Below are 13244 nucleotides of genomic sequence, written 5' to 3' on the forward strand. Positions count from 1 at the left end.
AACACTACTGTATAACATATGAATAAGATAAAATACATTATTATGGGGGTTTGGGGGTTAAAGACAACACCTGGGGGTCATTAATGTACTTTACACCATTTGATGCATCATGCATGCATAATGAAATTAGAAGATATTTTGTATTTTCCTGTTCCGTGGGGTCAGAACAGTCCCATAAGGTCATGACCTACATTGTATTTGATGCATTATAATACATTAGGAAAGAAATACTCCTTCCTTCCTATTATAATTCATATAAAAATGATAAGTGTCTACACCTACTTACATGTAATACACAAATTTAATAAGAAATTGTTTATACAGGGTCAATATGGGGTCAACTCAATAGTGCATGATCATGCAGTCTGACAAATGAAAAAAATAACTTTTGCAACTAAAATGACAGAAATTTTACAAATGCGATAGGATAGGTAACGATGATGAGCTTATTTAAATATTAAAAGATGATGATACAGTATGCTGTCAAAGGGAGATCACATTTAGAAAGTGAAAGTAGAACTTATATATGCATGCTGGCATCTCATTATATTGCGCTACTACTGCTACTACATGTATTATGCTTACCTAAATTGGTCAACATCATAATGATAATCCAATTAAAACACAATAATGAATTCCTTTAGCTGATCTTAACTAGGGGCCTAATCCTTTTCTGCATACGGAAAACACAGACATGTATGTATGGGTGTTGCTAAAACGCGGAACGAAAAACGGAACGGAAAGCGGAACGGAATGGAAAATATCATCACGTTTATCGCTTAAAAAGGGTATAGACTGGCCAGAAACGATTTACTTTGTATCTTTTACTTATATCTAATGAATGATTATCAACATGTTGTTATCTTATTAATATTCATATGAATGTCTATCAATTATAGCATTGTATTCATTCGGCTTTAGTTGAGTACGAAACGGAAAAATCAAATGTATACGAATTGTGAAACATTTACATGATTAAACGAGCAAATTAGCTATAACTTTTTACTTATTTTTCTTATATGGTATTGCTGGCATATCAGCGTAACGTACGCAGTTAGTGAAAGCGTTTTATGCGCGTTTTGAGTATTTTTATATTTCAAATATGAAGATGTACATGTATATACTTACATCAAAATTGAATTGTCGGTGTTCTAGACGATCTTTTATCATACAGACGATACAGTATCATTGAGATGGAAGAAAAAAAACCCGTAGGACTGACGACATTAAAAATTAAAATACAGAAAACATTAAAATATACCCGGTAATTTGTGAAACTAGTAATTTGTGAAACTAGTATTTTTAGCAATGCAATTTTGTTTACGTTTGCATTACTAAGCAGTTGTTTATTCCAGCAGCTATATACATATGATCCGAATAGAGAGCCCTAGACGTTGCCTAATTTGATTTTACGATTATATATTGGGACTATAGTATGTCGATCTCATAATATTCATGCAGCACATTTGGACGATTTATAATGGAAAATGTTGACATCTTTTCTCCATTTGGAAGTCACTCAGAAGACCTTGCACAATTTTTCAACACTATAATCCGGGTCTGTTGAAATGCAAAACCCCGTAGACTTCTTTGTTTTTAGCCGTGTATTTATACCAGCTGATAAGCTAGAGAGGACGTTTTAAAGAAAGAATAATGAGAATGTGTAATGCTTCTAAAAGAGAATCGCTTGAACCCTGAGGTATATATAAATATACAGCAAAAAGTGAATCGAGGATATTTTGGGACAGAATATGGTGGTCAATGCATGTACTGTTAATTTTGAGGAAATAAATATTCTTGAATAAATAATCTAATATTGCTAATCTTTCAAAAAAAAAAATAAAAAGGTACATAAAGTATATCGTTTTAGCATGATTAACAAATCTATGAGGTAATAACATTAGATAAGATTTTCCGTTCCGCTTTCCGTTCCGTTTTCCGTTCCGCGTTTTAGCAACACCCATGTATGTATACACGTGAACCCATCTAATCGAAGAGCTGGGTAAAACTAGTACCCGCTAATGAGACATGCAGACCTGTGTTGTGTACGTAACTTCAGACAAAGATCATTCATTTGTAACATGCATGTATTTTTATGACCTATTCTTCAAATCCACTTGCACTATCTTATTAGGTAAATAACAGCTTTAAGGTGGTGCAGGACACCTGCATATTGTGATGTACATGTATACTTTCTATTGAGATAAACAATAAAGTATATCAAATATTGATTAAATATTTACCCCCAAAATAATGTTACCTAACATTGAAGCGCAATGGGTTTGAGCGTTTACATGTCTGTAAGAGCATTGGGGTCCAAGGTGTATTTTTGGTAAATGAATTTTCATGGGGAGGGGGGGAAGGGGGTCTGGACCCCTCACTCCCACCCCTTCTCTAAATCTGTGCACACGATGATGTTCATGTAGGCACACAGAAGCAAATCTAAAACCGGCAACCGCCACGGGGAGGGGGCATAATTTAATTTTTAATTTTGTTTGTAATAATTATATAGACCATTATACTTTCTATGACATAAAATGTTAAGATTATTGATTAACTGAAAATTCAATGCAAACAGTTCTACCCCAAATTGCACATAAAGTGCTGCTCATGTCACGATGTGTATTATCATATCGGAAGGGATCTCATCCTTCAGTTATGAAAATTATAAATTTTAATTGTATTACCGGAGCTTGCATATATATAGCCTTCATTTTTAATTAAACTGGTACAAAACAGTGTTATTTAGGGGCAAACACATGGTGCGGGTATTACTGTCTAATGACAGCATCTAGTTTTAAGTTGTAAATATTCTTTTTCAGTTGTAATTGAAAGGTTTTATTCAAGATACATAGATAGGTATATATGTATTCTTTGGTATCGTATTTCCATTTGTAATCTACACTTATTTTCCATGTTTATTCATTTTTGAAATATATACTATAAAATTTGATTTTTTTAAATTAATTTTTTAGCTTTCAATTTGCAGGAGAAAAAAACATCTTTTGTATATACTATATGTCTCATCTGCCCACTATGTACTATATTAATATTTTTTTATAGCATCGTTTTCGATTTGAATGAGGAAATAAAAAGTATTCCAAATATAGAAATGTAAAAATAAATTATAATAGAAGAAAAAAATTAATATAAATTAAAATTTTAAGGCATATTTAATAAATCGAACGGGAACAATCACAATCGCAAATATGAAATTAAAATTAGACACAAATAATAAATAAATACATGTACACAAATAGTTTTTCATGATGTATGTTATGTATGGCCTTAAATGACACGTTCCTAAATGCCAACTACTAGCTGGTAGTAATATCAATCAAAAGGGTTTTACATATAGTTTCACGAAACTAGCTTTTCACTTTACCCTCGACTACATCTTATATAATGAATATAATGCTTTATATGATATGAAATATGATTCACAGAACCGCTATATACAACGGTTTACATTTAACTCACCTCGTCGCCATTATTGTCTTGCTGCCCACATATTCTTCGACTGCAGTCAATATATGCCCCAAATCCTTACAGCTAAAATCTGTGCAAAACGACTTACTCAATATTCAACAGTCAAACGTCTTTAGTGTGGACATCAATAACCCTCGCAAAACCATTTGTGTGCCAGCTTCATGCAAATTACTGTGCGTAAAACAACACGGACATTTGACAACATTCGCGTGATGTGAATTTTCTTACAATAAAGTGTAAATATAGACGAATGTAAAGGATGCCCCCTCCCCTGTAGAGGGGGTATAAGGAGAGGTATGGATCAGAAATCCTTGACTTTGGAATATGGGGTAAAACCAAAAATCGTACACATATACGAGGGTCAATCAAAATATATACGAAGACTTTTACCATAACTATTTTACTTAACGTCATATTATTACTAAATTTGGCAGACATAATTTAGCAATAGTTTCAAATAGTTTGAAATAAAAAAATAAATATATGTCTTTATTTTAAAGAACTATTCAAAATTTAATCCTTCAAAAAATGAGGTTACGACGCACGGTCTAAACTTAATGGCGAAAGTAATATTTCTACAAATTGGACTTTAGACCAAAGAATATTGAAACCTCAAATTAAGTATTGTCCTGCTATTTTATGTTCCAAAAATTGACGAGATATATTGTTTCGTTGAACAGATATCGGTTACTTAATAAGAATAAGCTTGGGAAATGTATACAATTAAATGCTCAATGGTGCAAATCATATGTCAAAAATTATTTGCATATATGTGGTTAACGGTAATACATTTTGTGGACATCAGCTAGCATGAAAGAAAATATAGTATATATGTGAATATTTGGTCAAAAGAATGAGTAATGTCATCTGACGTGCAGGGTTTTCATAGGTAAACGAAGAGGCATACGGTAAAAAAAAACCCATGTAAACTCCCCAAAACTAACATGATTTTCGAACAAATGTGAACAAAAAAATGGCAAGTACTAAGATGCTCAGCGTGATATAAAGATTGGGTATTTCTTTTTTCTATTTACTGTACGTTCATCATCTTGACGTCATGTTTTAAACGTTAGTACTGTGCGCCGTGGTGACGAAATTTGCTGTTTTTTTAAAAATTGGATAACAAAAATACCTTTTCATCATATAAAATGAAACTTTGTATACCAATAAAAGAACTGTTACTGCGTAAATTAATCTAATAGATGTTATTTTTATGAAAATATATGATAGACAGCATTGTCTTCGTATTTTTTGATTGACCCTTGGAGAGAGAGAGAGAGAGAGAGAGAGAGAGAGAGAGAGAGAGAGAGAGAGAGAGAGAGAGAGAGAGACGTGTCAGTCAATCGTTCGAAAATAAATATATGATTTTTATTATTTTAAAAAAATGTTATTTTCATTTTATTATTTTTAATCAGCTATTTTATATAATTCATTTTAAAGCTTTGTCTGCTGCATCATAAAATTGTACATCTTGCTAAAGTAAAAAATAGCCTCTTGAAATAAACTACAACGAGCATAAGATGTCATGAAGATTTTTTTCTTTTCTTCTATTTTTATTTCGAAGGGTGCCTGCGTAACCTTATGAATGAAACTGCTGAAACATATATATATATACCAGGGAAAGGTTTGAGGTTTGGTAATTAAAACCATTTCAATTTTATTAGGCTTTACATGATATGTGACCAACACTCGACTTCAGATTTTTCTACTATACATGTACAATCAAACGATAAATTGTTTACATCAATTAAATAGTTTATCCTTAACGCCTTTCTGTTGATAAAAAAAGCATAATCAATCATCAATACATAATATCAAAGGAAAAATCAAAGTGTCAATCGTTCTACTCCGTTTTGCCAAAAAAAAAAAAATATTAAAAAGGGGGAAAAGTTATCTCCCGCGCCGTTTTATTCTATCAACTTTCCGGAACTGCGGAGTATTGCGGTTAGTAATATGGATTGAAATCTAATCGAAGTGAGAGTTTCATGTCCTACTGTACATGAGAAGGGCATATAATTTTTATCTTCCCATTCCATAAACACACAGTAGTAAATATAGATTTTTAAATCATGTTCTGTATTACTAGACTTTGACCCGTGGGTGCACGGGTTGACAGTGCATATGATATCGGACATTTACGAAATAGATACATCAACACACCGTATTGTTGACATTTACATAACCAAGCTTTAAGCCTGCAATAATGGTTTTAATTTTATTACACTCTGCTTAAAATTGTTAGTTAAATCCAACTGTGTGTCGCCACAGTTAAAATGCCTCCCATTTACCCGTAATGTAGCAATTGCAGAATCGCTCCGAAACGATTTTAGAGAAAATTAATGGAGCTGCATTGAAAATAATAGTTCAATTATTCATAACAAACCATTTTGAGGCTTTTAATATCTTTCATCTAAAAATTTAATTGATACTAATGAAAAATTCAACACTCCCCCCCCCCCCCCCCCCAACGTTTTTTACTCGCTTCGAATTTACACACCATGTCGACATTCGAAACTCTCGGGATTTTTCATATTAGAGTTATCTCCCATATTTCCTTTAAAGAACAGAATATATGACAAAATTTCAATGAAAATTTTCATGTATTTAAGTTTATCCATGAAAATGTGATGTTGTGGAAACATAAACTAAAGAGCCTCCCGTGATTTAACGTGAATGTAATGCGCATCCGTATTGTAATCCGGATTTGTTACAGGACTTTTCGTTGAATATTAATCAGCGAAGCTATATTGAGAAAAAATAAAACCAAATTGGTAGTCTTCAAGTACCAATGATGTTTAAAATATATAAAACAAAAGACAGTACTCTTCCGATTTCTCGGTATTAAAGACCAAAAATTCGAATCTATTATTTTAATATAGTAGTTTAGATTTTATTTATAGTCTGTCCCAAGGTATTGCTTCAATCACTTTTTGATGATTTTTAATAAAAGTATACATACCTGTGAAAGAAATATAATACAGTTGAAATCGCCAAAATGGAATATATCAAAGATATCTTCATTGACAAATTACCCTTTTTCACTCAAAAAAAGTTCACAGGAACAGAAACAAATTTCTTACGGAGATTTATAATGGGAAATGTTTACATCTTTTCTCCATTCGGAACACCTTGCACAATTTTTCAACGTTATCATCCGGGCTATTTCATGGCTGATGCAATGCAAAATTCACGTAGACTTTCTATTTTAGGACGTGCATTAAAATTTGAAGCAATAGAGGGGACATTTTAAAACAGATAATCTGGACATTTTTCAAATTTGTGTATGGTTGTAGTGTGAGCACAAACTGAAGGTATTTTCTATTATCGAAATATCATTCGAAAAGTGGTGGAAGCAAAAACTCTAGACAGGGTATAGAACAAGTAAGACTCGGAGTACATGAAACACCAGTCGTTAAAACCCAGTAAATTCAAAAGACGATTAAAATAGTCAAGTAAATAATGACAAAATAATCTTGTAATTACGAGGCAAATATGCAATATATAGATTTCTCTTATGCTAGCTTGTGTAAATACGTGTTGTTTACAATATAATTGCTGTTGTGTGCGGATTAAGTATAGTCCTCCGAATCTCTATCACCTCTAGATAATATGTTGCCAAATTGTTATGTATTCAATTAACCATCAACATGCGCACTTCGTATGAAGACAAGTGTCACTTTTACCAAATCGCATTTTCGCCAAAAGGGTATGCATCCCCGGTGTCGGTCACTTTTCCATATTGAATAAAACCACACGGACGTAAAACCTAAATAATCTTCATTTTTCATCTTTATACGGGACTTCTCCTTATCATTTGATAAGAAGCGCCATTAGACAAAACGAAGGGAGGATTACTGGTGGACGATTCTACTGTTCGTCCCAACACCTCTCACTACAGCGAGTATTCCACAACTGAGCTTGTTTATTCCATCTGTGAGAGCCATGCCAGCTTCAGGTACCCCATCCAACACGTCTGTCAACATGCAACCGTGTGACCAAGGAAAAGCTTGAAGAGGCTGTCGCGGAATCAAATTCCAATATTCAATCAAAGGAGAGACAACACCAAGCTAAAAACCAACAACCATCCTGGCAAGTTGAAATATCTCCTTGTCCATACACAAAGCAGGTTCTATCGCACAAGACAGTGTGGATGAATAAAAAAAGGATGCCATTCGGTTAGATTAATTAAATCTATATCCTTTCAGGCACTTATGTCTGGTGTGCTACGAGAAATGAATTTCAAATATGTCTTGGTGTGCATTGATGACGTTTTGATTTTCTCGAAGGACTTCGATACTAACACAAGTTTTTAGCAAACTTCGAGATGCTGGCTTAACGGGTTGACGATTAAAAAATGTTAAGTAGTAAAAGACATATGTCGTGAGGAAAACTTGTTTTCAAATTAACTAAAATTATATTTTTGAATATCTTGATTAATAATGAAAAAAAGAAAGAAGATTATAACATATAGAGCTATCAAATTCTTCTTTAAACCCGGTCGCAATTTACTTTTTGAAGTAAGTGTTATCAAACATGACATCGATATTATTTACCTTCTATCAGGGCTGCTAAAATCTACGTCTTTTATTTTTTGTCATCTATTGCTCTTGTAAGTAATTGATCTCATGGGTAAATTGTATAAGTGAATAAGTTAATGAACAGTTTTATTAAACTGCTTAATCCAGCTTGGTTTGTGCGGACTAATTATAGGCCCGAGTGTCAATTACCTCTAATATATTGTCAAATTGTTATGTAATCAATTTAACCATCATCATGTGCGCTTCGTATGAACACATGTTTGCTGGTAACGTTTACACCCCTAAACAAAAAAAAAATTAAGGAAAGAATTTCATTGGTCAGTTTTTGAAAATCACATTTTCGCCAATCAGGGTATGCATGCCGGTGTCGGTCACTTTTCCATATCAAATAAAACCGCACGGACGTAAAACCTCAATAATCTTTATTTTTCATCTTTATACAGGACTTCTCCTTATCATTCCATAAAAAACGCCATTGGGCAAAAAGAAAGGAAGATCACTTTAGTCATGGACTCATTGACAATTAAAAACTGTTAATTAGTAAAAGACACTATTTTCGCCATTAAAAGGTTATGAAAAAAAAAATTAAAATAATATGATTCGATGTAAATCATTTTACATGCATATGCAACGTAATATATAAAACAAAGTAGTATGGTATCTGGGACCTTCATATACTTTTTTATATGCCCATTAATGGAATTGTAAAACAGACAAATTTGATAGATTTTATGCTTTCTAAAATGGGAAACCTCACTGTTTTCACAAATTTACTGCCTCCTTGAAACAGAATTAAATTTACGTGAACAATAAACCCAGTAGGCACAATAAGAGCAAGGAATTTTCCGATTTTTTGTTTCAAAGAGACATTTCAAAAATCCAACTTTTTCAAAAAACATGAATATCTTCGAAATTTTGTACGATGAGTTAAATTTCTGCTAAATCTTTGAGTCAGGTTTGGTCGAGTAGTTACGCAGATTGACCACATAAAAAGTGACTGACTTCTTTCTTTTAGATTCGAATCCCGGAATGGTTGATATATTTTATACGCTTAAAGGGGCATGGTCATGATTTTGGTCAAATTCTATTTATCTGTTTTTTTAATGCTTTAGAAATGCATTTCTAATGATCAAATGAAAGAAGAAGGTACAGTTTCTTGTAATATTTGCCCTAAAATTCAAAAGTGGTTTAAGATTAAGTCAAAAATGATGAAAAATGGCACATTTTCTCATAGTTTTTTGAAGAGGAAAATGTGTCCGCAGCCGTCGCCCACAACAAAATTAATATATTTTATGTGTCGTAACATGATAAAGTTATAATGTGAGTTTCATCGTGGGCGACAGCTGCGGACATAGTTTTCTATTCAAATAACTACTGAGGAATTGGTGTCTTCTGCTCAGTTTTATGTAAATTACGGGAAAATGCACTGTTTGTGACGTCACAATTACCCTTGTGAAAGTCTTATCAGTAAACTATTTATAGATTTTTAGTTTATGAATAGTATTGTGTAGATAAGTGTTACATTTCCATTTTTTGTGATATTTTTAAAAATTACTCTAAAACAGGGCAAAATATGACTGAAACTGTACCTAGTTCTTTAAGAGTAAGCCGTTAATTTATAAGCAAGATACAGAGCTTGCAATTCTTTGTTATGTAAACAAGGCTCGTGTCCTGTTTTTGTTTACATAGGTTCAATAAAAATCTTTTTCAAGATGATTTGTCTTTCTTCTTATTCATTTTAAGCAGTAATAAACAGTTCTTTTAAACGGTTAACACATTCATTTTAGGTCTGAAATTGGAATTCTCACCTCAAGATTCAAAATGTAAACAAATGCTTTGTGTACATAGCAGAGAATTGTAAGCTCTGTAACTCGCTTATAACTCAACGAATGACACTCACATTTTGGTTATCTATCAAAAATGCCTTACCGAAGCATTTTAAACATTAAAATCTGAGAATTTTTTTTCACCAAAATCGTGACCATGCCCCTTTAAAAAGGTTAGATTAATACCGGTGTATCGATAATTATAAAAATACTTAAAGGAAATAAACTAAGTCAATGATACGTTTGGCAATGGAATATTTTAATGTGTACTTATTTATTTCAACATTGTTTACTGTGTAAAATCCACGTTAAAAAGCCTTGTAAACATCTTCCACTGAACGATTTCAAAACAACATATTCATCAATCGAGAATGTTGGTGTAATTTGTTTTCGAAAGTTTTTATACATACACTGTACTTGCACAGGTTGTTGAAATTAAGCAAAAAGGCTTAAAAGGGTTTGAATCAGCTATAAAGTAATAGGTAGATGAAAACTTGAAGGAAAAGATTTTTTCAACAAGTTTATCTAGATAATATAGAAATTTGCAAAATGTTGTCTATTTTGCCTTCATTCATGGCCTGTACATTTAATTTGAGGAAAGTGTCGCTGAAAATAATGAGGAACACAGCAACATAGCAGCAGCAACAAAGCAGCAGCAAGCAAAGAGGTGATTTAGGAAGATGAGAAAGGTGACAACAAAGGCAATGAGGAACACAGCAACATAGCAGCAGCAAGCAAGGATAAAAAGATCATAATAACTTTAAAGATTCACAAAAGGGCAGCGAGTGCTTATAAAACCTTAGGTTTACAATTTCAATTTCATGTTTACATTGTTTATTATACAACTTTGTATGTTAGGATGAAAAAGTCACGGAGGAGAATGAGGAATCCAGCAACAAAGCAGCAGCAAGCAAGGAGGTGATTGAAGATGAGAAAGGGGATAACAAAGGCAATGAAGAACACAGCAACATAGCAGCAGCACGCAAGAATAAAAAGATCATAATATCTTTGAAGAGGCATAAAAGAGCAGTAAGTGCTTCTTAAACCTTAGGTTTATAATTCAATTATACATTGTTTATTATACAACTTTGTATGTTAGGATGAAAAAGTCAATGAGGAGAATGAGGAATACAGCAACAAAGCAGCAGCAAGCAAGGAGGTGATTGAGGAAGATGAGACAGATGATAACATAGACAATGAGGAACACAGCAACAGCAAGCAAGGATAAAAAGATCATGATATCTTTGAACAGGCACAAAAGAGCAGTAAGTGCTGTTTACAATTCAGCTATACACTGTTTATTGTATAATTTTGATAATAGGATGAAAAAGTCACCGAGGAGAATGAGGAATACAGTAACAAAGCAGCAGCAAGCAAGGAGGTGATTGAGGAAGATGAGCAAGGTGATAACTAAGGCAATAATGAGAATGAAAACACAGCAACGGGCAAGGATAAAAAAGATAATGCCAACAATGATGAGGCACAGAAGAGCATTGACACAGTGAAGGATGGTAAAATTGATATAATTTGGCACCTCTGTGATGTTAATTGGCATCTAGTATAATATCACTTAATGCATGAGTGTCAAGTGATACATGTATCGCTTATTCAAATGAAAAAATGAATACCAAAGAAGTAATTTCATCTACCCACCAATTGGTGTCATCTGTTTAAAAGGGTGTTTTCAACTATAGCAATACTATTTATTCATCAATATGCAAGAGAGATATCCAAAAAGAAACTGTGATAGTACTCATTTAATATTTAGACATTATTTTGCAAACTTAAAAAAAACCCGTTATATTCATTTTTCATGAATTAAAAAAATCAATACATTTGATTATGAAAAGATTATTAGTTTGTCAATCCTATATTACATATCATGTAACAGGCGATGAATTCACAGCAACAGCAAGTTAGGATGTAATTGATGAAAATGAAAGGGCCGATAACAACCTTAACGAGGCAATAACGAGAAGTGACACAGAGGAACCACTAAAGGACGGTAAATATTATTTGGCGTCTTTTATTAGCTATACATATATTAGGTGATATCATGTTTCACCAATATTCAACCAAATAATATCATCAATACAAAAGAAACTGGTGTTTGTACTTATTTAAATAGATTACATCATTTAATCATTTAATTGCAAAGTTATATAATTTTATAAATATAGTTTCGTAATAAAAATATTCATTTACTGATGAATAAATTATAAACACATGTATACTGACTCTGTATAAATATATTATACAAAAGGCGATAAACTCGCATCAGGAGATGAGAGTTACGTCATATGTAGACAAAGAGCGACAAAGAGTTTGAGGCTATTATGCACCAATGGTACATAGGACATAAAAAAAAGAGAATCGGAGAAAGAAAGTAAACGCCATAGAAGTACAAAAACATTAAAAGATATTAATATCGGTGATTCCATAGAACAACGTGCAAACATTTTAACGACTCCTTTAGTTGTAAGGCAACCATGCCAAGATCCGAAAAAAAACGAACTCGAAAAAGAAGTAGGGCAGTAACAAAATGTAACTTGAAAATAAAAACGCCCGAAAGTGTAAAATGAAACAATAGTCAAAAATATGAGAGAATGTTAAAAACATAAGGACGTTTGATGGAATAAAAGTTACCCATTCGAAGCTAATATTAAGAATCTTCAATTTTGCTAGGAGAGTATCAAACTGATAAATATAATTATGAAATAAGCAACGATATAGGGGTAAGTTACAAACACCCCGAAAAAGAACTCATTAAGATTTGAGAGCAGAAATTATTTCGCTGAGAAAGCTACTCAAAACAATCAATTTAAAAATTGTATGGGCAAATGTTTTTACCACTGAAAACTACGGGTGTTTTGTCCGTCTAAAATAGGGATTTGGACTGTTGTTTTCTTGTTTCCCAAACGAAAGTGTGCGGAAATCTTGCGACAAATAAGGGATTATCTGTCGACGAAAGGCTTTATGAATAAACATTTAATACATACATTATTAATTATATGGTATATTTTTAAAATTTAAGTTTCATAAACAAATTGTATTTATTTTTCAAAGATAAAAAAAGTTTATGCACAAGGGCCTGTATACAAAACGCAAGTACATCGGAGGAAAATAACAAGAGAGAAAGCCATTTTGGATACTGCCTCGCTTCGTTAGCTGTTTTCTTATATATTTTCTTAAATTAATTCAATATTTACAGCACTATTACTTAACTATATATTTATCATATATTTACATTGTAACTACAGCGTTGTACAAACAGAAATATCAGACTGTATTTAGAAACTGTTCCTATTGTGTTAAACACGACCCGGACTCAGTTACCTTTTTTTCTTTCATTTAGTTCGTTTATTAAAATAGTCATAAATTGGTGTTTTAT

The 13244-nt window shown here is 32.4% G+C and overlaps 1 protein-coding gene across 1 annotated transcript in view; it reads right to left on the reverse strand.

Annotated features, from left to right (window-relative positions):
* Nucleotides 1–3567, reverse strand: part of LOC105349075 (dmX-like protein 2) — a 49689-nt gene extending 46122 nt beyond the window's left edge. Inside the window, exon 1 of the mRNA XM_034469857.2 lies at nucleotides 3481–3567. Within this exon, the coding sequence (XP_034325748.2) occupies nucleotides 3481–3491 (11 nt within the window). The 5' untranslated portion in view covers nucleotides 3492–3567. The remainder of the gene's footprint in view (nucleotides 1–3480) is intronic.
* Nucleotides 3568–13244: the final 9677 nt, after the last annotated feature.

The sequence above is a fragment of the Magallana gigas genome, chromosome 6 (genome assembly GCF_963853765.1).
Source record: "Magallana gigas chromosome 6, xbMagGiga1.1, whole genome shotgun sequence".
Lineage (NCBI taxonomy): Eukaryota > Metazoa > Mollusca > Bivalvia > Ostreida > Ostreidae > Magallana > Magallana gigas.